The 24175-nt window shown below is 52.7% G+C and overlaps 5 protein-coding genes across 5 annotated transcripts; 2 read left to right on the top strand and 3 right to left on the bottom strand.

The window, feature by feature from the left end:
- Positions 1–494: 494 nt before the first annotated feature.
- On the top strand, positions 495–1699 carry COCSUDRAFT_63365 (hypothetical protein; the record flags this gene model as incomplete). The annotated part of the gene is made up of 4 exons (XM_005647459.1): positions 495–505; positions 847–976; positions 1137–1249; positions 1588–1699. The coding sequence occupies 4 exons, from the start codon at positions 495–497 to the stop codon at positions 1697–1699; spliced, it is 366 nt and encodes a 121-aa protein (XP_005647516.1).
- Positions 1700–2534: 835 nt separating this feature from the next.
- On the bottom strand, positions 2535–3328 carry COCSUDRAFT_63364 (hypothetical protein; the record flags this gene model as incomplete). The annotated part of the gene is made up of 3 exons (XM_005647458.1): positions 2535–2789; positions 2985–3112; positions 3322–3328. The coding sequence occupies 3 exons, from the start codon at positions 3326–3328 to the stop codon at positions 2535–2537; spliced, it is 390 nt and encodes a 129-aa protein (XP_005647515.1).
- Positions 3329–9835: 6507 nt separating this feature from the next.
- Positions 9836–11005, bottom strand: COCSUDRAFT_15840 (hypothetical protein; the record flags this gene model as incomplete). The annotated part of the gene is made up of 3 exons (XM_005647457.1): positions 9836–10004; positions 10259–10332; positions 10865–11005. Coding segments are annotated over 3 exons (384 nt in total), but the record flags the coding sequence as incomplete, so codon positions are not given.
- A 3501-nt stretch (positions 11006–14506) lies between these two features.
- On the bottom strand, positions 14507–23260 carry COCSUDRAFT_41973 (Nucleotidyltransferase; the record flags this gene model as incomplete). The annotated part of the gene is made up of 14 exons (XM_005647456.1): positions 14507–14690; positions 15058–15237; positions 15812–15909; positions 16467–16557; positions 17036–17123; positions 17560–17744; positions 18256–18405; positions 18897–19069; positions 19691–19768; positions 20183–20275; positions 20705–20797; positions 21595–21690; positions 22246–22294; positions 23169–23260. The coding sequence occupies 14 exons, from the start codon at positions 23258–23260 to the stop codon at positions 14507–14509; spliced, it is 1650 nt and encodes a 549-aa protein (XP_005647513.1).
- Positions 23259–23807, top strand: COCSUDRAFT_63361 (hypothetical protein; the record flags this gene model as incomplete). The annotated part of the gene is made up of 2 exons (XM_005647455.1): positions 23259–23406; positions 23695–23807. 2 exons carry the CDS (start codon positions 23259–23261, stop codon positions 23805–23807), a joined length of 261 nt encoding a protein of 86 aa, XP_005647512.1.
- Between the last annotated feature and the right edge of the window lie 368 nt (positions 23808–24175).

Below are 24175 nucleotides of genomic sequence, written 5' to 3'. Positions count from 1 at the left end.
AAATTTGCAGGTGCTGCACCCGGACTCTCTGGTGCTCCTAACTCAAATCGGACAATCTGGCCCAGCCTCTTTCCTGTTGTCTGCAACAGAAGCCCCATCTTGATTGTTATTCACCGAATGACAAGATGAACTTATCAACATGCAACGCATAGGTTACAGCTTGATCGATCAGGCAGGAAGCTTGATTTCAGGCAGATCAGGGGGGAACTGCCAGGCATCCCTTACCTCAGGATGCAAGCGCGCATCTTCCACGATCGAGTTCTGATCTTCATTCTCATTTGTGGTTGGTAGTTTTTCCCGCACAACTTCCATTGTACTACGTCGTGAGCGACACCCTAGGTCTTTTGGTGGTTTTCAGACAAGGAGTCCAAGCCGTCCCGGAACCAGAACAGAGGATATTTAGCAAGAAACGCACAATTGAGAATGAGATACGCTCACATATGGTGTGTTTGGTCTGGGCACAACTGCTGAAAGTTTTAATTATCCCGATTCACATGCTTGCCAGGTGGCCGAAAGGCCTGTGACGTCAAGGCATCAAGATAGAAAGTACACTCCTCCGCAATCGCATCAATCTCATCAAAAGTGGTCGCTTGACCTTACAATTGCTTGAGAGAAGATAACAACCACTCCTCTCGTGTTCTGATCTGACTGGGGACGGGGTTATCAAGAAAAAGATCGTACAAGAATACTAGCATCTGAGCAAATTAAGATGATGGCCTCTACCAGTTTCTCTTCGCAAATAAGCCATGCACACATACAACCATCATCGAGTTTGAGGGCAGTGATCCATGTGCCGTACATGCACAGACGTGCTCTGAAGTTGTCGAGGCAGAGCTGCACATGCAGAGCAGCCGTCGAAGAGCAGACGCAGGCTGCAGAGCAGAACCAGAGAGTAGCGCTTGGCAGCGTCGTCATTGAAAGCACAGAACGTTTCCCCGAACCACAGAAAGACTTCTGGGAGGGCGAGCAGTGGGAGGTGCAGTCCACCACTCAATGCTCCAGTGCTTGCCTTTCCCAGTCTAAAGTCCAAGCAATCTTTCTCTGGGAAAATATGTCAAAAGTGGATGGGCTACTGCAGTTATGCAAAAGTCTGCAAAATCTGATCAAATAGTTGAGCCAAGCGTGGCTGCTTGCAGTTTGTCGGCAAGCTTGCGATCACATTTGTGCCCCTCTTGATCGCGGCTGGCGTGGGGGTGGGAATCTTTGCTGCAGCAACGTACAACGAGGGCGTTGAGGGATTTGTCAAGCCGTGAGTTTCACCTTCCCCAGCTGCCCAGCGCTAAAGGCGCCCTTGCTCATGCATGTTGGGTCGATCCCAATAAAAAGTATGTTTTGTGTGGTCTACATACTGTACTCTATTCGTGGGTGGATAGCTAAAACAGAGGAGAACACTTTGTGCGAATCGCCAGTGATGCGGCGACCAGCGCATGTGCTTGGAGAGGAGGCCAATCAAGTGCATGGGAATCTGGTGCATGTGCACGAAATCGACATGTTCTACTAGGCTGGCATGGAGGTAATTACAAGCATCATGTAAGCGGCCAGGATTGAGGCCCTCCATCCGAGGTGTGTCTGTGTTTCTGCATGCAGGGCGTCTGAGTCAGCTCCTGCTGAGATTGTGCCAGCCCAGCCAACTGCAGCTGCTGCACAGCAGGGCAGCACTCTGGAAGCCCCGCCGGTCTCGGCTGATGCCGAGTCCTGAACAGGTGCCGCAGCTGGAGGGTCATGAGCACTTGTGCCGCTTAAAGCGAATTTGACGTCCCAGAGGGATGGATCTGGGCTTCTGGGTTCTGGGACGAGATTTTGCAGATTCTGGATGGACCAACTGGTCCGCCCGTAACTTTTTGGCCACAGTGACTGCCCTACTTACTAGGCAGGTCTTGAATCACCGTGATTGGCCCAGAAACTCCACAACTGCTGTCTGGGCAACCCAGGAACGTTGTTGAGGTCTTGTCAAACCAAGCTGGCTCTATGTAGCGTCTAACGCCTCCTGTGTGAGAGAAAAGTGCAGAGTTGCTACAAGTGCCACTGCAACAGTGTTTATTGCAATTGCATTGCAAGGCCACAGTGTGTACACATTACAAGCGTTTAAAGCGGCTTGCATGTGCTCTTGAGATCATACCGTATCTTTGACTAGTTTATGCATTCTGGTTTTGAGATTATAAATTTGCAGGATATGCTGATTGCGTATTTGCAATTTTTGGAATTTGCTGCTCTTCCATGCCAATGACTGAAAGTCTTGAGCCAAGTATGTGAAATCTTGCATATTTCTTGTCATGAGCTTCATTCAAGCACTGTGGTGCAGTTGGCCAAACATTCTTTGACCCTGCCGGCAATACTTAGTTCATGAGTCTGGCGCTCAGCTGATCAGTTCTCAGACTCTGGGATCGTGTGTTGTCATGCCATCATACATTGTCCCAGTTGCACTGAGTCCTGTTGTCTGCAGTTCTGTTCAGTGCCCACGGCTGTGGTGACATTTTGATCACTCAAAGGAATCTGTTGTGGTGCTCCTCTCGATTTCACTGTCAGCAGGAACGCTACAGGAACTGCTCCCAGAATGCAGTCATGGCATAGAGCGCCGTCCAGTAGCCAGCCAGTATCAACAGCCCTGGAGGTGAGACATCCCACAGGAGAGAGGCAACGCCCCAGACTGTCAGCACTGCTCCAAGATACTGCGGGTGGCTGACTGTGTTGAAGGGAAACCCCCGCACCCAGGCCACCTTCTTCCCAAGCTTGGTGCCATAGTATACCCCGTTCGTGCTCAGCGTGTTGTAGACTGAAATATTCAGCACCTGCATGCATTTTTCACGAGTCATTCGCCTCTGGCGCAACTCTGATGGATGTGCAAGACAGAACAAAAGGCTCAAAGATATGACTGGCGTCAACCAGGTAGCAAAGTGCATGTTCTGCAGCATGGAACCTGTGAGGAAGGTGGTGTCTGGACAATAAGGCCGAGGATCCAGCTAAGAAGGGAAGCTGAGACATACCTGCCCAATGAATACGAGGGCGAAGAAGGCAGTCCACTGCGGCCAGGTGACATTAAGCAGATCCAGCTTCAGCCCCTGCTCCTTGCTCTTCACCACGTACCATGCCACTATTGATCCGAACTGCAGCACTGCAGCCACCAGTACCCAAGGTGAGGGTGATAGAGAATATTTGACGCTGTCCTACAGTGAAGCCACTGGGTGTTCCAATATAACACGTACGGAGGTGGTCTGAGGCGTCAGCACGTCACTGAGGATGCTTCGTCAGCAAGGCGTTGACTTCAATAAGAAAAGCGCTGCGGAGAGAAGCGATCGAGGCACGACCAGAATAATTGGATACGTCTCATGGGCTTCGCTAGTAGTGCTTCAATGTAATCAAGCCATGCGGAGTCGGATGCAAACCTTTCCCAAGCGTTGCTGCAACTTGGAAGGCCTTCACTGGTTTCGAAAATCCTCGCCTCCACAATCCAGGCAGAAACCAAATGAAAGCATACAGCAGATGAGGCGCCGTCAAGCTAGCGACTGTTGTTGCATCTATCAAAGCCATGTCGATTATCTGATCAGGCACTGGGGAAGTCGAGGTTCACGCCTACAGCAGCTATTCAAATACTATCGAGCCTCCTAGATATTTCATTGTCAGAGCCATTTTTCTTTTGGTAACACGGGAATTACAAGTTTTTCCAAGGAAGTAGCTGTGATTGGCATTTTGTGCTTCCTTAGGAACGCCATCTGACGATGCAGTAGGCGGCCGCCGTTCAGAAAGGAGCTCCCAGGATTTCTAGGTTGGGATCCTTCTGATTGCCATGCGCTGTTGCAAGTACTAGGCAGACAGTGACAACTGCTCTATTGGACCTACAACTGTCTGGACGCGTTGAGCTTACTGGTGCAATTGCCGTTCATGTTAGAATTTCCTAGTCTGCAAGTTTGCTGACTGCAGTGCAAACTGAGCAATCATGCTGCCCGAGGGTCTATCTTCAAATTTGATCAATCAGTACATGCATGCTACGCTGAAGCAATCTTCAAATCATCGTGCTGCTTTGTCACCATACCCACGTGGACTGTGCACATGCCATACTTTCCCATACTTTCATCAGAGAGTGATTTACATTTTGCCAAGGTACCAAGGTAGAAACTTTGCCGCACAGGCGGCCTGATCAGACTGTCACGACAGATGTGGCAGTCAGGACTGCTCACACCTTCAGCTGACAAGACACAACCGCACAAGTGAGCGCCAAGCGCTCACAACTCTTAAAACAGGCCGCCTAAGCACCCTCGCTTGAAGAAAAGATGCCCAAAAGGAATACACACGCACATCTATGAATAAAGGTAGAGAAGTATATCTGTGCCCACGTGCACATTGTGGAAGCAGGCCCCTGACTGTACACAACAATCCATCAAGCATTGCTTTCTATCGACCGAGATATCTTGAACCCCAGAGACCCCATTACATCCCGGATATTCACCAGGACATTTCTCTAGACCAATTGGCATTGTCGCCTCAAGTCCACGCATGCATACAGCTGCGTGCTGCAGGCGACAAATGAGAAACGAGCTAGCGAATATTCCTGACAGATCCGAGAGAACACAACAACTTGCAGACGATTCTGCAATCCCCAAATCCATGTTCGAGGCAGTGGCAGGCACAAAAGTGTGACTGCGACACATCCTTCTGCAATAAACAGCGCTTGCAATCGTCTGTTTCATGCACCAATCATAAATCCCTTCCTCCAAAAGAAGCACAGCAGTGTCAGGCAGACTCTGCCTGACAAGCCCAGCAAAACAAACTGCATGGATGTGCAAGACAAATGAAGAAATGTCAACTGCGCAACTCTTGCCTCAATGGGAATGCGCAATTTGACCTTGAGGAAACTCAAATCAAGATGGTCTCTTTTTTGGTGGTCCCATGGTCAAAGGGGACGATCTGGTCAATTTGAATCATGGTCAACTTAAATCATGAATATGGACTGTCTGCATTTGGTCACATCTTGCAAAGTGGAGCATTCCCGTCTTTGACAGGACAGTTTCGTCTTTGACAGGACATTCAAGGCCCCAGATAATTAACAACCTACTTTATTGTGCCTCTTGAGTTGAGCGAAACAACGTGATGCCTTCAAACGGTATTTGGCCTGCCCTTTATCAGTCCCATAATATTTTGCAATGTGAAGTCCGACAAAAGCAGTCTCAAAAACGATTAGATTGCCTATTTTTCCTCTTCCCCACCACAAACCTCAATCACCCAATAGGGCAGCCCCCCACAAGATCAGCAAACTATAATGCGTAATGGACCCTATTAAATAGGATGGCTCGAGCCTGTCTTGGCAAAGATTTTTTTTGGCAAATCCCTTTTCCTCAGAGCCACTGAAATCAGATGAGAGAAGGGCTTCTTATTGTGATTCAAACAATGCCCTCCCAATGAAAATCCAACCACCACATTCAGTTCTTTGCAAGAAGAAGTCCAAGAAGAAGTCCAATGGTACACTTGTGTAGTGGGGCTAAAGAGAGCGCTTCGCAGATGGTCAATTCTGCAAGGGACTAGGCAGTACCGTCACGGTACTACCGTGATCCAATGAAATGCATTCAAATGAGGCCTTGCGACAAAGCCGCACACAGGACTGAGCTTTGGCCTTTCAGTACACGAATAAGCTTCTGACAGCTGACAGCTGCAGAATTAGCCTCCCAGCGATGCGGCGATGCCGATCAGTGACGTCCAAGACCGAGGCGGCAACGCTGCTTTCTGATAAGGGCCACGTGCCTAAATGTTGCCTTTCCTCCTGCCATCTCTCGACACAGTAGGAGCCCCATGCGTTGCTTGTGACGGCTGCTTTGGGCCGTTAGTCACACATTACTGCTGTGTCCAGTCAGCGGCGCCGGGCTGCGAGGCTGACGGCGTGCCCTCCGCGGCGGCAGCTGCCAGGAAGGCGTCGCCGGCGCCAGCCGGGAAGACGCCAGAATAGGCGCTGCCGAACATCTGCGGGTTCTGTGCCCCGTAGGACCCGTACGCGGACCCGTACGGATCCGCGCCCGTAGCCGCCTCCGACGAATCCAGAAATGCCGGGGCTGATCCGGTACGAGGCGCGGCATAGCCCATTTCCTGTGAAAAGAGGAGCCATCAATTAGTCAAATATACCCGTTTGAATTCCATTTAAAAGCTACGTAGAGAAGAGTACACAAATGCAGTAATTTCATGCGATTGGCAAGAAGTCCATGATCCTGCGTATCGTTAACATACAAATCGTTCCATCCGCATACCGTGCATGGCAGTACATTATGAAATAAGATCCGGGCAGGGGGTTCTGAGAGGGGGGGGCACACCCCCATGAATGATGCTCCGGACAGGTCTGGGTAATTGGAGGGTGCGTAGGAGGCGCCATCTGAGAACAGCAAATCGCGCGGGTTAATCCCCTCGAAGGACCCCCCGGCGAATCCTCCCATCTCCAGCTGCGGCTCGTAACCCGCGGCGCCGTACATCATCCCATAATCCGCGCTCAGGGAACGCGCCTGCAGACATGCCCAAGGAAAAAATCAGGCCCCTCCTTCCCACCCATCGCATGCATGCACCCGCTCAACAAATCCCAAATCCTGCACAAGTTTCGTAGTCTGAAATGGCTGCCTGACCAGTGATGCAAGCAAAGGAATGTTCTGCGATTGGCAATGTCCGGCAAGCTTCCGCATGACATGTGATGCCACCCAGGGCCAACCTGGTCCCTCGAGTCCAGACCCCACCACCCACAATGTCATGAAGGATGGCGAAGACTTCAAGGATTCTGTGTTGAAGTCGTCCCAGGTGGCGCACCTGAGCGTTGGTAGGGGGAGATCCCATGAGAGCGGAGATGTGCTGCAGCAGGCGCACGTCTCCGGTGCGGCTGTACTCCTCCAGAGCGCTCGCCGTGCTCTGAGGGGTGGAACGCCGCATGTTGACGTGGCTCGGCAGGCTGCTGCCGGCACCGCCTGAGAACAAATGAACCAAACGGGGTGGGTCCTCCTGTTGAGAAAACCGTTCTCTTGGTCATGCTTGTGCCCTGTCTGCTATTCTGGAGCCTGGGCTTGCAGTGAGGGATTGGCGAGCTCAGTACCAATCTCAGAAGCATGCAAGGTAGATGGACAGTCGGGTATAGCTGCTTAAGAGAAGTGGCGGGTAGCTCTGATGCTGCAGAGACCCTTTTCAGGAGCTTGCAGACACGACCATATAAAGCAAGGATATTTGAGTGCCTTACATGAGCATAAGCAGTAGTGCAAAGTGAGAGGGAGAAGTGAATGAGACGGCTGCGCACCTCGCTTGTAGAGACCCTGTGACAGCAGGGCAGCGCGGCGCTGCTGCAGCTGCTGGATCAGGCGCTGCTGCTGCTGCCTCTGTTGCACGGCCTGCTGCTTGTGCTGCTGCTGCTGCACGGCAGCTGCCTGCATGTGCGAGCTGCTGGCGGCAGCTGCGCGGCGGCTGCCCAGGTCCAGGACGCGTGACGGCTGGGGCAGCTGCGCGCAGCTTCCGTCCGTCGTCGTCGGACGCATCGGCCCCTGCGACCTGCGACACCAATTGACACACACATGAGCCACAGCCCATCCCAACTCCAGCACAATTCCTCCTCTTACATCCGTTCTTCCAGGTGTCCGAGAAGCCATTCATTTTACCCTTTGCTACTGGCCTACGTCCTGGACTGAGCTCCTTGGCAGAAGGATTACTTTTCAAGCATGCCTACAGACTTCGCAATCTTAAGAATCATATCCTTAACTTTTGATCCGAACAAAGACTTCTAGAAGAGGCAGGATTTATGTGCAAGGGGAAAAGGGGGGAATGAAGCACCTGGCGGAGAGGAGGGCGTCGGGGGCGGAGCTCTGCCGGGGGGCCCCGGGGGCCTTGCCCAGGAGCCCCTCGCCCAGCGGAAGCTGCACGGAAGGCAGCCCTCCGCGCAGCAGCAGCGGGCCGCTGCGCGGCGGCTGCGCCGCAGCCGCGGCCGTCTCCAATGGCGCGCCCTCCGCGGCGGCCGACACCGACATCTGCCCGCTAAACGCCGCGCTCAGCGCCGCGCTGATTGCAGCCGCCGAAGGCGCTTGACCGGCCACCTCCACCGCAGCCGCGTCCTCTGCGGGCCTGCGCAGAAATCAGCACAGTGTGTGAGACACACAACAACCTCACGTCCAGGAGGCTGCAAGCCTGTGTGTTCCGACAGGCCACATGAAGCACCCAGACAATTGGGATCAAAAGTACTGTGTTGAGTGTGCGGCGACTAAACGCTCTGAGACAGCGGTGTCTGTGTTGGTAGGATACGGCAAATGCGCGAGTTTGGTGAACAACAGATGCAAGCCCTGCTATGAGAACTTGAATGAGCCCAGGGGTGTGTAACACGTACCAGGGGGCGTCGAAAGAGCTCTTGGAAGCTGCCGTGAAGGGGTCGGCGGGGGTTGCATTGGATGTGTCGGCCCCCGCGCTGGCCGCCAGACGCAGCGCGTCCAGAGCGCTGGCTCCTGGTGTATCCTGCACATTGACAATAAAAATAAGGCCTTAGTGATTAGGTACAGTTTGATTTGATTTTGTGGGACTCGGGCTGGATGCAAACAGAGCTATCCCAGCTGACCGCTCTGCCTGCTAGCAGGCAGCTATGCTTGAGACAAGCTAGTATGAAGAATGGCAGACAATAGCAATATAGTGCATAGTCGTGAATTGGGCTCGACAGCGCAAAACAAGTCTAGCGTCAGTCAAGCAGGATTACAGTCTTCCATACACTCCCCTGAGCGCAGCTGATGCAGTGTCCACATGCACAAAGCCATGAGGTGTTGAGCGCTAAGTGAGAAAATCCTGGGCAACTCACCTGGAGCGTCTCGCGCAGCAGGTTAGTCAGCATGTCGATGACCTGGTAGCGGTCCGCTGCGCCGCTGCGGATCACCTTCTTCACGTTTGCCAGGCTGGCGGCCACGTCAGCGAGGGCCGCGCCAGAATTGGCGTCGGCCGTGGAGGGAACAGCGCCGGAGACGGCCGCCGTTGCTTTGTCGCTGCGGTCCACGTCCATGAATCCCTCGGGCGGCGCGAAGCTCACAGTCTGCACAGCCTTTGCAGGCGTACCATTCGCACTGTCAGTAAGCAGTGTGCACCATGCATCTTGCCACGCGAGTAACCTTACGGTCCAAAGCCTTAGGGTCTGCAGCTGCATTACACGTTCCCCTGTGTGCGTGCAGAAATATATATTTCGGTCAAAAATCTGTCAGGCGATGCTCCTCCCGTGAGTGATGCAGAAATGCCTTTCTGCATCCAGTCCCCGCTGCCAAAAAACACAAAGCAACCTTGTGGCCCGTTGCAAAACTGCTTTTGCTGCCTGCATTTATCAAAGACAAACAACAACCTTCTAGATCAGTTCGCCATTCCCCACGGAGGTACAGAACATATACTGACACTTTTGCGCACCTGTTGCGCGCCGGCAAAAGTTGAGCTGCTGGCGGCTTCGGACTCCATGGAGGGCCGCGGCGGCAGCTCCAGAGATCCGGAGGTGCTCGCGGTCGACATGCTCATGTTGCGCACAAGCGGCTCGTGCGCGGTGGACGGCGAGTGGATGTAGGGCGCATCCGCCGGCACAGGCGCGGCCGAGATCGGCTCCGACGGCAGCGGCAGCGTTCCCACCTCCATCTGCCCCGGCTGCGTGCGCACAACACCAATTGTAAGAACCGCCGCTGCCATTACAAAGACCTCCGATAACGCCCCACTTCACCATCCTAATCCACCGCAGTTCATCACCCATCTCCAACCATTATTTATCTCACAGAACGACCGCATCTGGGCAACGGCACAAAGTCCTGCATTTCAGCGATTAAGGAGACAAGCTCCGGTGCCAGATGAAAGCAGGCGCTTTCTCATCAGTGCCAGAAGGTCAGATTACTCTGGTGTTTGGCGGGTTTGTTGCTGGTACCTGCAAGTCGGGGGCATCGCTGGAGGAGATGGGTTTGGAAGAAGGTACGCGCAGCTGATCGATGGTGTGCGCAAAGAAGCACACGCGGCGCCGGCACTTGGGACCGTCATTGCAGAGCTGGCTGCGGTACCTGATCAGGCGCATACAAGATATCCATAAGCTCCACGTCTGAGCCGAGCCTCACGGCATCTCTATGTGCCTGCCTTGCTCCCAGCTGCTGACTCCCCACTCCTACCTTTTGCTAGAGGCACGGTGATTAATTGACGCATTTGTAGACAGAGTGGGTTCACTGGGTGGTCTGAAATTATTAGGTGGGTGCAAGTGGGCATCGACACCAAGCCCATCAGAGAAAGGGGGAAGTGCAAAAGGGGCCCTGCAGCTCACCTGGTGGGGTGCAGCCAGTACTCGAAGACATTGTGGGCGTAGGGGCACCTGTCTCCCCTTGGGCACGAGCCAGTCTGTGCAGGGATCACAGCATCACGACAGTTGCACTCGTGGTTTCAAGGAAAACCAGCACATATACACCCTTCAGGCCCTCCGACAATGTTGAATATCTCTTTCGGGTACCCTGGTGTCTCGCCACCAAAAGTACCCGCTTTATATTCTTAAAAATGTCATACAGGCCTCTCAAACCGCCACGACAAGGTCAAAACGTCAGCACAGCTCACACGCTCGTAAACGGAGGAGCAGCCTCTCCGACGCCCCTCCTAGCCAAAGCCTTTGCATTGACCCAACAAGAGCATGGCCAGCAGGTCTGAAAACGATTTTATTGCCCACAGGCGCCCAGATATTTGCTGTCTCGAACGGGAAGGCCAGTCCAGCTGCCCAGGACACAACGCAGGGACAGCTCCCGGCTTGCAGGCTGCCCAGAGGGTTCTCAAACGTGCTAATAAACGACCCCACATCCACGGAAACGCTCGTCCGAGCACCAAGGTCCTTCCGCCAAATAACGCGTCGTACGCGCTTGAGCAAATGTCCTGCCGTCCATACCTTCTTCATGTCGGGGCATGCGATCCCAGTGTACTGGTGGACTTTTGGATCCCTCCTGCGCGCCTTCTCCCCCGGGTGCGAGAAGGGACAGTCCGACCAGTCGTGCACAAATCGCTTGCAGCAAGGCAGGACCTGTAATTGGCCAGGAAAAGCACTTCTTGCACCATTTCACTCCAAACAACATCTCAAATACAGCCTTACAACGCCACATGTGCCTTGCATTCAGACACATGCGAATTGGGGGGGATACGGGCTTGCCATACCGCTATGAATCTTGACATCATAAAGTGCCCAGCAAAGATGTGGCCCTACCTTCATGAAGAGCATCCTAAAGCTGTCTGTCTGGTACCTCGGATTGTCATTGTCATCCAATGAAGCATTGATGGGCTCCTCTCCTTCCACCTGACGACACAAACCAGCATTACAGTGCAGCTAAGGTGGAGCCTAGGTGTGGGGAGCTGCTTTCCATAGTGACCCACGCGCCGAGCCCCGGCAGCTTCTTAAGCACCGTCTCACCTCAAAGAGCACGCCAGCATCCGTCTTGATACCCTGCATCGTGGAAATTTCGCGTCGGCTGCTCGAATGCTTGGACGAGCTTCAACGCGCTCGAGCCGTCATAAGCGTCTCAGAATCCCCGGTGCGGGCTGCCCTGCTCGAGATTGTTGAAGCGAGCTGAAGGGTCTGGTCGCCGGAAACAAGAGTCCTACCAAGTCTCATTCATAAGACGAGGAACTACGCAAGAACAATCGCCTCGCTGACCTCATTAACGTCATGACGATCACTGACGCGGCGCCTGATGTCAAGCCAAAACAGGACTTCACCTAAGATTTGGTCCCTTTTCGGGCAGATTCGCCAGGATTTTGGCGAAATCTGGAGATTCGGACTCCCTGATCCACCCCTTCTTGGGACTCGCCCAGTGACTGACCCCATTTTGCCTTGCAACAATCTCGTCTGCCGTCGGAAACGAAACCGTCCCGGATATTCCCTTCTCATTCCCTGTTGTTACCGCGGGCTGTGACAAGTCTTTCTGGTTGCTTCAAAATGAGAGCTGGAATATGATGAAGGCGAAAAGTTTGCTACTGGGTGGCAGCAATGTCGATGCAGCCGCTGTTGATACCACGGCTGGTCGATGCAGACGACGATGCAGACAGGGGCTGCTCATACGAGGCTGTCCCTGCATCTGCTGATGATGTTCTGCGCCAGAATGACAAAGGAAAGTCTTAAATCCGTGATTTCGTTGCAGACTGCGAGCCCTGGGAGGGTCTGATCGTGCTCAGGCGCATTGATGACCAGTGCAGCATCGTTGGTGACTCTCCCAGGTGGTGCAAACAATACTGAGTGTATGTTGCGCCATGGCTATCCATTCCCATGATTTGTCGTGGCTGACCTAATGCATGCTGAGCAGGTCGGTTCAAACAGCTCTATCAGTGGCAGAGAGCTTCGGGTACAGCAAGGAATTTGTTGTACCCTTGGAGGATACAAGAGACTCCGAGTTTCAGCCAGTCCCTGATGGCATCTTGCTGGCCAGCGTGCTCTGCCTGGGTGCCGTTGTGCTCCTCTTTGCAGCCACCACCAGCTATGTCATTCTGACGATGGTGGCCTGAGGATAACAGAGTAGGAGCTAGGCCTGTATACGAACAATCTGTGAATCTACCTCTGGTTTATTCAGAACTCGTGTTTTTTCAGTAGGAAGTGCCAGAGAAATCATTTGGCACCGCTGAAGTGTACGACATTTATGAAATCATCCATCCCCGTGGCTGGAAGCCCTCAAACCCCAGCTTGAATGGGTATGCAAATATTGGCACAGCGCTGGAAATTGTTTAGCCACGGTGATGGTGTGGGAACCATGAGCTCTTCGGGGAGACCCGTAGGCAATTGGACCTTGATTCCAGGCCAGGGGATCTTCACTTGCAATACCGGTGCGTGATCATTTTCTGAAACGTTACACAATCAGGTCTGCGATACAAGCACTGCAGCGCACTGTACATCACACTCCAGACTTGTGATCCTTCAAGGCTCGGCAAAGAAAGTGACTTTCTTTACAAAGAAAATCAGGATCCACAACGCGCTTGCGAGTGCATGTGAGTACAAATGTAAGAATCGTTCGCGCATACAACTTTGCACTGCAACATGGCCAAATGACCCCAGGGTTTCTGCATGCAGCTTATGCCACCCTGCATTCTGGAATACGATTTCCTATCCTTAATAAAAAATTTCCACCATTCAATGAAGTCCGTGTGCCGAAAAAAGCAGCAGGCGGGGAAAGAGCTGCCTGTTCAGGGGACACCCTCTATGAGCAGCAACGGTGTAACAATCTGCAACGTGCAGAGGGTTACATACAGGTTCCAGGGTCAGCTATGACTGATCATGACCTAAGGACAGAAGTGACGGATCCTGACTACCAGGTGGACAGCCATGTAGCCCATACAGGCTGCGGGCTGATCCTGACAACACCGACAGTAGTGCCCAACCCCGTGTGATTTAAACACGCCCATCCATAGGAATACCATTTGTTACACAACCTGGCAAGATCGACTGCTTTGCCACAAGAGAACACAATAAAGATTAAATTCGTGAAAGCTTTCCGCTATCGCTTTCTTGATTGCATCCTATTGTGGCACAAAATATATGCCAGGCTCTATCAAGAATGATGTCTAAACTGATCCAGCAAGCTTTTCACTCAAGTCACACTGCTAGCGCTACCCCTGACACATGCTCTCACCCCGACTGACTGACACCTAATAAAGAATTGCCAAGGCAGAGAAATCCAGTTACCAGCACTTTTGTTGTTCGAAAACATCCACAGAGGACCAACCCCATAACACTCACACGTGCTGCAAGCAATGCTAGGCTGGTAAAGTATACGGACACTTTGAAAGAGGCGTTTTGTCGGCGCAGCAAAAGGATCTCGGCCTTAGGTCCCAACATGTACACAAACGCCACAAGTAGAGCAGAGCTTCATGTACGCAAGACCAACAATTATCAGCTAAAATTAAAAACACACATCCTCAGAGGGCATTTGGCAACACCTGTTCAACTCTTCTTTGCCAGCACGCCAGCATGAAAGTGTTTTTCCTGTTATGCATTTGTTATTGAAGTGGACCCTCTCATGCCTCACGTAAGCCTTGCAGACTCTTCCAATGACATACACACGACTAAAAAAGAATTGAGGATAAGAGGATGAGAATTGAGGATAAGAAATACGCAAAATAATAATAGATAGCACGAGCACTCACATTGTGCAGTTTGGCGGCTCAGGTGAAATCCTCGACCCCTGACACGCAAAACGCTCAGGGGGGATTGCTCTCGTGGGGCTGCTGGTAGGGAAAATTGCCAAACCCCCGGCTCCCAAAAAACCACAAGGGGATTTGCGCTCGTGGGGCGGCCGGCGGGGAGTTATCTCAAACCCCTGGCCCTGGGAACCCTCAGGGGGCGTTTCTCTTGTGTGGCAGTCCCGGCCAAGGCAAATATAGGTCATTTGTTCTGGCACTTGCAGCCTTGTCTTTCTGTTTGCTTGCGAGCTTATACAGGCACTGACGGTAGGTTGTGCTGCTGATCCCCTTTCTGCTGCACGTGTTCACCTAGCAGGCAGGCTAGAACTCGCTTGTAAACATAGGCCACATCCCTTCTCAACAAAAACCCTCAGGGGGCGTTGCGCTCGTGAGGCGGGCGGTAGGGGAGCCCCAGCAGCTCGAAGATGTCGGCCTCGGTCTCCACCGTCCTGCCGGATCCCCACCCCGGTGGCCAGCGGGGGGTCCCGTCCCGGTCCAGCGGGGGCCCCTCGTCCGGCACCACTATCGCTGTGTTCCCTACCCTGCGCATGATCCTGCACCGCACAGGAAATGGAGCTGTGAGATGCTTGTACGCTGCATTATGCCTGCAGGTGGCCACGTGCTCTGTGCTTGAGCCCATTTGCTAGCATCACTTGACTGCATGTATACAATGTGATCGACAATGCTCCCGGGCCAGAATGTTTGTATTATTGATGCACTGGGTAACATGTGCAAGGCAGCCCTTCCTCCCTCCCTTGACGCTTGCTCTCTCTTGATGCCTGCACCCTCTCTTGGCTGAAACATCTCAAAGCAGCACATGTACCCATGCAAGCAGGCTCGTCACCCACACTAGCCCGTGAGGTTTGCAGCTTTCTGAAGAGTACTGAGCTGTCGGTATGATTTGGCTTGACTTGCGCGCACCGATGAGAGTTGAGGTGCATGCCGCGGTCGGCCGCGTACTGGCGCAGGAATCGCAGGTACTGGCGGGACCCGGTCCAGCCCAGGATGCACGCGGCGCGCTCCTGAGGCGGTGCTATGATCACGTCCAGCCGCCGCACCTTGCCGGCCTCCGTCAGGTAGTTGCCGAATATGTGATCGTGCCTGCACGCGATTTCAGATGTCAGGCACCTTTTGTTCTGCAAGACAACGAGGATATTGTCATTGATATGGTCATGCCTGTACGGGAATCAGCATGTGAGGCATCTTTCCGAAGCTTCCTGTTGCAGATTGGACCACACAGTCAGCAAGCTCCTCAGTCATCCAATTGCAAATTGCTGCATGGCTTGCTCCGCAGTGGGTGCCTGAGCACGCGCCGTTGAATCTTGCGCTGGCAATACCACATGTTTGGCAACTATCTTTCTGTGCGCGCATTCTACCTCGCATGCCATCAGGACCAAGGGGGGTCAGTGGAAGGAAGACTTGGAGCACGGGAGAGCCGGTGGGAATATTGCCCATGCAATGCACTCGGTTGGACCCTCCAGCAGCTGACATGCACATCTGGCCAAAAACTACTCAGAGCCCTATGCTGATGACACTTATGCTCTTGACCACTGCCATGTTTCTACCCAGATCCCTGAAGAGCCCCCTGGGCACAGTACATTTCTCTGCCACACTAGCCTTGCTTGCCACATTTGGTGGCTTAAGACGGCTGGATAGGCAGCAGTGAGAAGCGCACCGGTCTGCTGACAGGTTGTGCAGGGTGAAGAAGGAGGCTGTCTGCTTGCGCGACACCTCCTCCCGCATCGACTGCAGGTGGGTGGGCATGCGCGATGACTGCACATTGCACACAGATAATTTCATTTTTATTATTACACGCCTATCCAAGCCACAGCTCAGCCTATCTCGGCACCTATTATTATAATTACACGCTTTCCCTGCCAAGAGGCAAGGTGCGTCTGTAGACAAGCTGCGGTAAAGGCTGCCAAAATCCTACCCCTTGATGGACTCGCCAGATCCAAGCAAAACTCAATCAACCGCGGGCACGGTGCTCAGTATTTGTACCGGCCCCCGCCAACCGGGGCCGATTGCACACAGTGCTGGTCAGAATTCCAGGGGAGAACCTGCCACCCACCCAAAAGCCAGCACTGACAGCTGTCTGACAGCTGTCAATGATGCAAAGGTCACGTAATGCCGGCGAGGTGAGAGTGCAGGGGCAGAAGGGGCTTGTGCATGAGACAGCAGGGTGAGGTATGGAGATATGGTACTGACTGGAAGCTGTTTGCCTACATTACTGCGCACAGAGCCAGCGCCAGCAATCCAAGGGAGGACACGGCAAACATGGATCTCAAGAACACAGCGATGCCTGATCGTGAGGCAGGAGTGGGAAACACCTGCGTCAGGCACATGGCCTCTGACTTGGGGAAGAGGCGGCCCCGCGCGCACAGCTCGTCATACAGCAGGTTTCCAATGCCCTCTGTCGACCTGCAAAGTGTGATATTGAGCACTCACTATATTTAATACTTAGGTATTACGACTGACTGATTGCATGCATATATGCGAGTGACATGTCATGCAGGTGCAGGGACTGTCGTCCAATGGCGTTCCCTCCAGTGCAGCACCTTCAGCTGCACTTCAGACTTCTTAAATCAGTGGTATATAACCGCTACCAGCTATTGGATTATCTCGATATCACACGATGCCACATCATAAGTGGTTAAGACTTTTACACTCTCCACAAGGTCCCGCATTGCAAGAACTGAGGTTGGTGGCTTGGCAGTCATAACTGATTTTACTGTGTCTTGAGAATGTGGTCAAGTCCACTGGCTCGCGAAGCTATGGTAGCAGCACAGGATCCTGAACCATGCGCATGTGTTTTTGGCAGCATGCCACCTGCACAGCTGTCATGGCTCCACATGTCATAGGCAAAGAGCACCAGGGCCGACAGGAAAGAGGAGCGCACGTTTCCTTGTTCGAGACGACAAAGTCTGCGTCGTGCGAGGCGAGGCCCCTTGCTGCCCCGCCCACGATCTGCAAAACCCACCCGTTGCCTGTGCAGCATCAGCGAATGATGATTGTCATGACTCAAGCTGACTCAACAACTGACAGTCAGGTGAATCACTGCCCAAGGTGGCTCACTCCCACTGCTTGTGGGTTCACCCAATGTGGGTTCACCCAATTACTAAGCGGGCAGGCCAAAAGAAGAATGAGAGTGACTGTGCACAAGTGTCTCTCGCTGTTCTGCCAAGTCTGGTGGCTGCATGCATCGCGCGGCTGATGTTATTGAATCAGCATGACTCGTCAGCCACAGTGATCATTGCTTTTCTGCTCACCTTTCACTTGCCCTGTTCAGGGGCAACTAGCACTAACCCAGCACAGCAGTCAATCATGCGTCAAGAGGATGAATCACTATCTCAGCGAAGTGTGCTGTGAAAAAGTGTCATGATGAGTCTTGGTGGTGAGTCAGCACGAGTCAGCATGCCTCACCGGCGACAGTGGTGAGGGCGTCCAACACTTCGCGGCGCATTTCATCGACATCATCTTCGGTGCAGGTCTCCAGCAGGTCCCCCCGGTGCGCCACCGAGAACGCCTGCGCCACTGTCAGGGGGGCCACCCCCCCTATCGCCAGCGGGCCCCCCGGCTTTGCGGCCTCGGCCACGTCATCTAGCGTCCTAATTTGGCACAGATAATTTGGGCGTCAGGCTCACACTGACACTTGCCAGTATGACTAAATTTTCGCCATGGAGCTTTATCCCAAAGTCAAGTACCTGCTGTGCTCATTCATGCCAATGCACCTGGACATTTCGCAGGTCCCTGCATAAGTGGCCATTCTGTGGAGGATATAGGTACGAAGCGATGGGATCACAACATACTCACAGTCTCGATTCTCATATTTAATACTCCTCTCCCTGCCACATGTTTTCTGCCCGTTCACCTTAGCGCTGTTGTGGGAAACCCATATTTCTTGGCCCTCTTCACCTTGAGAGCGGTTCTTGTACAAAGTAGCCAAAGGAATCTGGCAATGAGATCTGAACTTCTTTCCTGTCCTCAGCCATTTTCCTCATTGGAACTCACACATGGGTTTTGTTGAAGCGGTGTTTTCTTGCCTCAGAGGACAAGCGTTTGCTGGACGACGTCCAGTTATCCAGGTATGGAATATGTTAAGAGTAACAAAGCGCTCACCTGAGCCCCAGGTCATACCATCGTTTGGCGGTGGCCGATCCGACCCCCGGCAGCTTCTTGAACTGCCGCCGAGCCACGCTGCCCACAGCATGCTCGTACATTTTCCGCTGCCCATTCGCGTCCGGCGAGCTGTACACCTGCACGCCCGCCCTGCAAACCCCCAGAAATTTTCAGAGGCATATGGTAAAAGGCGATTGGCAGGGTCACATGCCAGCAATCAAGCCTGCCACGTCACCGGCAACTTCAAAATTGTAGTTATGTGCAATCTTGCACAGGAAGTGCCTGCACTCGAGGCGGATCGATTGGGGGCCACTCGCTGTTTCAGGAAAGAGTGGCTCGATAGTGCATGAACAAGGCACTGCATGCCTCGGACCACACAATGTGCAGCACATTTTACTTCGAGATGTGCCCTCAGATGGTTCCTAGTCTTCTGCCAATCGGAAAGGCTGATGCAGAGAGATCAGGTTGAAATTGGAGAGGGCGCTCACTGGTGCTGCTCGAGCTTTTAGAGTGGCCTGAGGTTGTGGTTATGTCGCAGACGTGGGCAGTTTACTGGCAAATACATGACTGCACCGTACTTGAGTGGCATCAGACGCAAGTGGAGCAAGCACAGTAGTAACTCTTAGTATTCAGCTACTCACCGGTGCTGCTCGAGCTCCAGGGTGGTCCCGGTGGCGGCAATTTCGCAGATCTGCACCGCGCGCGCACCGCCCACAAAGGGCAGCTGGTTCTTCAGGTCCTCCGGCCGCGTGCCCGGCTCGATCTTGAACGCGCATGCGCGCACAGCCGACGCCGCCCGCGCGAAGCCAAGCGACTGCATGCCCGGGCACATTGCATCAAATCCTTTGTTGGAAGTACAACCATTTCTGCATATGTCCCTTGAAATGGGCAGATAGTTCACATCTCCTAGACCCATTTTCCCCTTTCCCTAAGCTCAAACTGGTGCATGCTGTAATACAACTACCCCTCTCAGAGGTCATCTGGTTGCTAAAGGCCAGAGAATCACATGGCCCCTCTGCTGCATTGGCTCGGGAATGATCCTCTATACAGAAGGCACCCTCCTTATGCACTTGGGCAGCAAGGCTCCTGGAAGGGGCAGCAAAACATGAGCAGAAATGACGGTGCTTTTCGACACCATAATTTGTGACCCGGTAGAAATCGGACAACATCTGCAGGACGGACACTCCGCACATAGTGGCATGGCAACAGCTTGCGCATGCCCATTTTTGCGAGCCCATCAAGTGGTAGGATATGTGGCAGCCATTTCATGCAGCTTGTCTGCAGACGCACCTTGCCTCCGGCAGGAAAAGCGTGTACCCATAAAAGCATGCATTGTGATGCAAGTTCTGTTTCCTGCCACGCTCAGGGGCGCATGGCAGCTGTAAAGCTGCTCAAACAGGCCAAAACAATGCTGAAGACCGTGAACAGCGCGCACTTTGTGGTTGACATTTTGCTGCGTGCGGGTGGGAGGCTCATCCGGACCAGGGTCTGCTACTTCGCGCACAAAGTCGCCCTGCAAAACATGCTTTGACTAATTAGTAACCATACTAAAGAGATCAGTGATCAAAAGGTATTCAGCTAGACGCCAATGTGGCTGCATAAAATGTCTTCCAAAATTTCAATGAAAGCCACAAATGCGCATGAAATCATGGAGAATCATGCGCGATTAATGTCTCGGTGAAAAGCAACTCACAAAGGTAGAAACATGGTTTCCTGAATATGTGAGAACTTCTTTAGAAGCCAGTGATGCCACTCTCGAGTGATGCAGGTGCCACAAGAATTCCCTTTTATTTATTTATCGCCACAATTATGCCACACTGCTCCCTTATTTGTTGCTTAGCAACATTGATGCCACAAAAAACCTACAAAGATGCCTTTATGTAATATACAGAACGATGCCTTCAGAAAACCACGGAAAGACAATTACCTCCAGAGCGTCCCAGTACTTCTCCATTTCCACCAGCGCTTTCACAATGGCGCCGTTGCCCACTCGCTCGTCGTTCCTCTCATCGTACGCCGCCTGCGCGCATGCATGCATGCCACCGCTCATGACTAATATCTGACAACAGGCCTCCACCCAAGAAATGGAGGGAAAGAGGAATCCCAACCTCAGATGGGGATCCAGGAACTCTGTCAGACTCGCGTTTAGCTGCGAGCCAGCATGCACTTTCTCCAACAGCCTTCCCATCCAAAGCTACATGATGTTGGCTAGAGTGTCTCAGAAAATTAGTTGCAGGCGCATGAGATGCTCACATCTTCTTGATGCGGCAGAACGTAGGGGTAATTCGGAACAATTGTTGTTCTTTAATCACCATTACAGAATGCAGATCCTTGTGCAGAGGTCATTTGCCGGCCACCGCACTAGCACTACTACTACTCTTCATTTGACACTCCATATTTGGTTCCATTAAATGTGTGAAAAGAGAAGCTCGGAAAGAATGAGGCGCACCATGAGCATGAGCTCGCTCTCAGTCTTGATGTGGTCGTACTCTGGCCGCCAGTGCCCCAGCCATTTCTTGTACTTGCGCATCGGCCCCCTCGCCTGATTCCTCTCCGCATCTTCTTCTGCGCACATGGCATGCATCCCCGTCAACGCCCCATTGCACAGTGAGAGCACAGGATCCTAAAGTCGCTGTTCTATACTAGACAGCATCCAGCGCTAAAGCTAGTCAGACACTCAAGTCAGTAGAGAGTCAACCTCCACCGACTTGCAGACCGATGGGGTGCACATGGTGGGGAGCAATGTGTGTGCTGAGACGTTAATGAGACACTTCCCACCAACGCTGACTTGAATGGGATGTCGGTGGGGCCACTCTGCGTCATCATGGGATTGCAGACAGACAGGCAGGTGAAAGGGCTGCAGTTTTTCTTGTCAGCATGAGTAGGCATGCTGCTCGCCTGCAATTTGGCGCGCAACGGCAGCGGAGACGTTGATCAGGTGACATCCCTCCGGCAGCCGCTTCTGGAGAGACAAGCATTCCTCCAGCCAGGTATTCTGAACATGCAAAATTTGAGTTTCACCCCTTTGCTACTTATGCTACTTAGTCAGGGGGCTCTAGCCTAAACGCTACACAAACTATTTAGAGTCCCCTGACGCAATTCTCAGCTGCAGCCATGATCTGAAAGTCAAAAGTGCATGACCAGACCAATTTTGTTCCCCCGCAAGCCATCCAACACGGCTTGCAAATAGCATACGAGGGAACCATATTATCACTCCCGGCTAGCGCTGGAACATCTGCTTCACATTCATGTGGACTAGGAGTGTGGCTTCCAGGGATGAACAATTTGCTGCAGGACATCGATACATTTCTAGGAGAAGTGTGCATGATTGTGACTCACCTGCACTATCTTGGCACGCTTGGGTGGCTGGAAGCCCTGGAGCCCCTCCAGCTTGTCCCCAACAATGACATGCGTCAGTCCTGGATCATTCAACGCCTGCGCACATTGGCACCTCTTCAGGTGCTAAATGATTGGTCTCTGGTCACCATGTAATGCACAACAGCAGGCCAAAATGTGAAGGAGGCATTAGTTTTTAGCTTTCATGATTGTCAAGTTGCCTGAGTCTGCCCGTTCCATGCCAGCAAGCCTAAAATGAGAAGCCCTGCTCATGCATGCTCTTTGCAGCAGGCAGAATGGGATGCTCTGCTGCTCAATCCTAGAAGAGCAAAAATGCATCCCACTATTGCCTATTACGCATCAACTGTCCTGCAGCACCAGAGACACGGACACTGAGGGTGTGTCTGGACATTCAACCCAGGCAGATGATGCACCTTGATGACAGAGGCGCCAGCAGATTTGATCTTGGGCTCCCAAATTCTGGTGCGGGACGAGGCATTTGGGATCGTGCTGGTGAGAAAGTAGATCTGACACGGCCAGAATATTCACTTTGTCTGCAAGCAGCCCATGTATCTCCTTCTTGCAACGATTTGAGGAAGCGAGGTGAAAGGAATGGTGACACAGTCCATACCTTGACACCAGCCAGGAAGCCACCTGAATTCTGCATACTTCAGGCATTCGCTCGAAGGACTTTTCGATCCCTCTGCAGAGCTATTACCATCTCATACAATCGTGCATTGGTCTTGATATGATCTATGTAACCTCAATATGGTACTCATTGGCCCGATTCACGTTATTGCTGGTATTGATCAACACATGCGGGAGGGTGTGACAAGTGTCCTTTCCTATCTCTGTCATCACGCAGTTCTATGATTACTTGCAGCCGACAGCCATTTCCTACCGAATTGCATTCCGTGGCCATTCTGTTGCAACAAGAGAGGTAAGTGGGAAGGATGCTGAGCACAAAAGCAGCTAAGTCCAGCCTTGCCAAAAGCCGACAGTACTAGTACCGCAGAAAACCACTTGCTTATTCACACTATCACTTACTTATCACATATGCATTGGGAAATGTGACCGCAAGTGATAACTTGCACCGCACGACGATGCCATGATCGTGCTCCAACGTTCACGCGCCAAAGTTGGCAACGGAGCTAGCAGTGCAGGAAATATTCCACCAACCCCCACCTAGGGTTCTCCAGACCCCGTTAAACCTCCATCAACCCCTGGAACCCTGATGCACTATAGTGCACCAGAATGGGCAGCCACTGCACTCAGGCAACAGACAAGGTGCAAAGGTTCCCCTCTGCAAATATGTGCACGTGCACCCCTACAGTGGCTTCGAAGTGGAATTCCAGAGGCATTCGACTCTTTGCAGAGGCGTGGCAGAGAATGCATGCCTGTTTGTCTGGTCAAAAATGGAATTCCGCTGGGACGATCTGTATTCATACAGGCAATGTGTCACTGTCAAATGCTTCTTCCTCTACTAGCCAGACTTCTGCATAGCATCTGAAGATCAGACATGCAAGAAGACAGCCTTCAGCAAACCCAGATACGACCTGCCGCCAGAAGGACACGACCTGCTGTCACCGGCTGCCAGAGGCATCAGGCTGCTAAAACAGAGCAGGGTGGGCAGCCAGAGGTTCAGGAAAGCCAGGAAGGACGCGACCATGTATGCAGACTTCTGTGAGGCGGAGCATGCCCGCGGGGGCCGGGGCCGGTCACTTACTCGCTTATCCCTCAATGGTGAAATGAGGCGGCGGGACATCGATCACGGCCCAGACCACCTGGTTGAGGCCCCTATGCTGTTCAGCAGCGGTCTGGGCAGAACGGCCCCAACGATCAAGTGCACTATATCACGTATATACTCAGAAACCACAGCAATCCCACTTCAACACAGGTAATGTTTGAATATGCACTTTTCAATCGAGCCCCGTGATTTGCTTTTTATATGCGTCTGTGCAAGGATGCTTTTGCATGTCCCATGGAAGCAGAACTTCAACAGTCTCAAAAGCAGCCAGGCCCCTGGCATTGATGCTGGGTCAGCCCATACTCCCACCACTACACGCCTGCTCATCTGCTATTGGGCTCTTCTTGTTCATGCAGGTGCTCAGGGTAGCGCACCAGAGCGGGAGGCCAGGAGCAATGAGTGGTCTAAGGAAGGCGGCAGCCCTGTGGGCCCCACAGCCGGCCAAGATAAAGCGGAGCAGCTCGACTGAGGGGCTGCAGTGTCTGCGCTGCTAGGCATGACGCATGCATGCCTCCAATTACCAATGGATGTGCTGCGTGCTAGTGCCGGCAGAGTGCTCAGCCGGCCAAGTCCGGGCTCAGTCACAAATCGTGCGGAGTTGATCAGCGTTCCTCGTGACTTAATATGTTAATGTTGCTGGGCATTTAAAGTATAATTAGGTAGGTACATTAGTTGTATAGCAGTGTTACCCATTTGGGTCCTAGGGCGCAATTTTTTTGGCACCATCGTTGTATTTACGCAGAGAGGCCAAAGACGGCACCCATTGCCGAATCTTCCAGCTTGAGAAGTTGTAGAGCAATTGAAGGCTGCCGCCGCGGGGCAAGATATTTTAATATC

Source organism: Coccomyxa subellipsoidea, assembly GCF_000258705.1.
Source record: "Coccomyxa subellipsoidea C-169, whole genome shotgun sequence".
NCBI classification, from domain to species: domain Eukaryota; kingdom Viridiplantae; phylum Chlorophyta; class Trebouxiophyceae; family Coccomyxaceae; genus Coccomyxa; species Coccomyxa subellipsoidea.
This window is presented reverse-complemented; position numbering and strand designations above follow the sequence as displayed.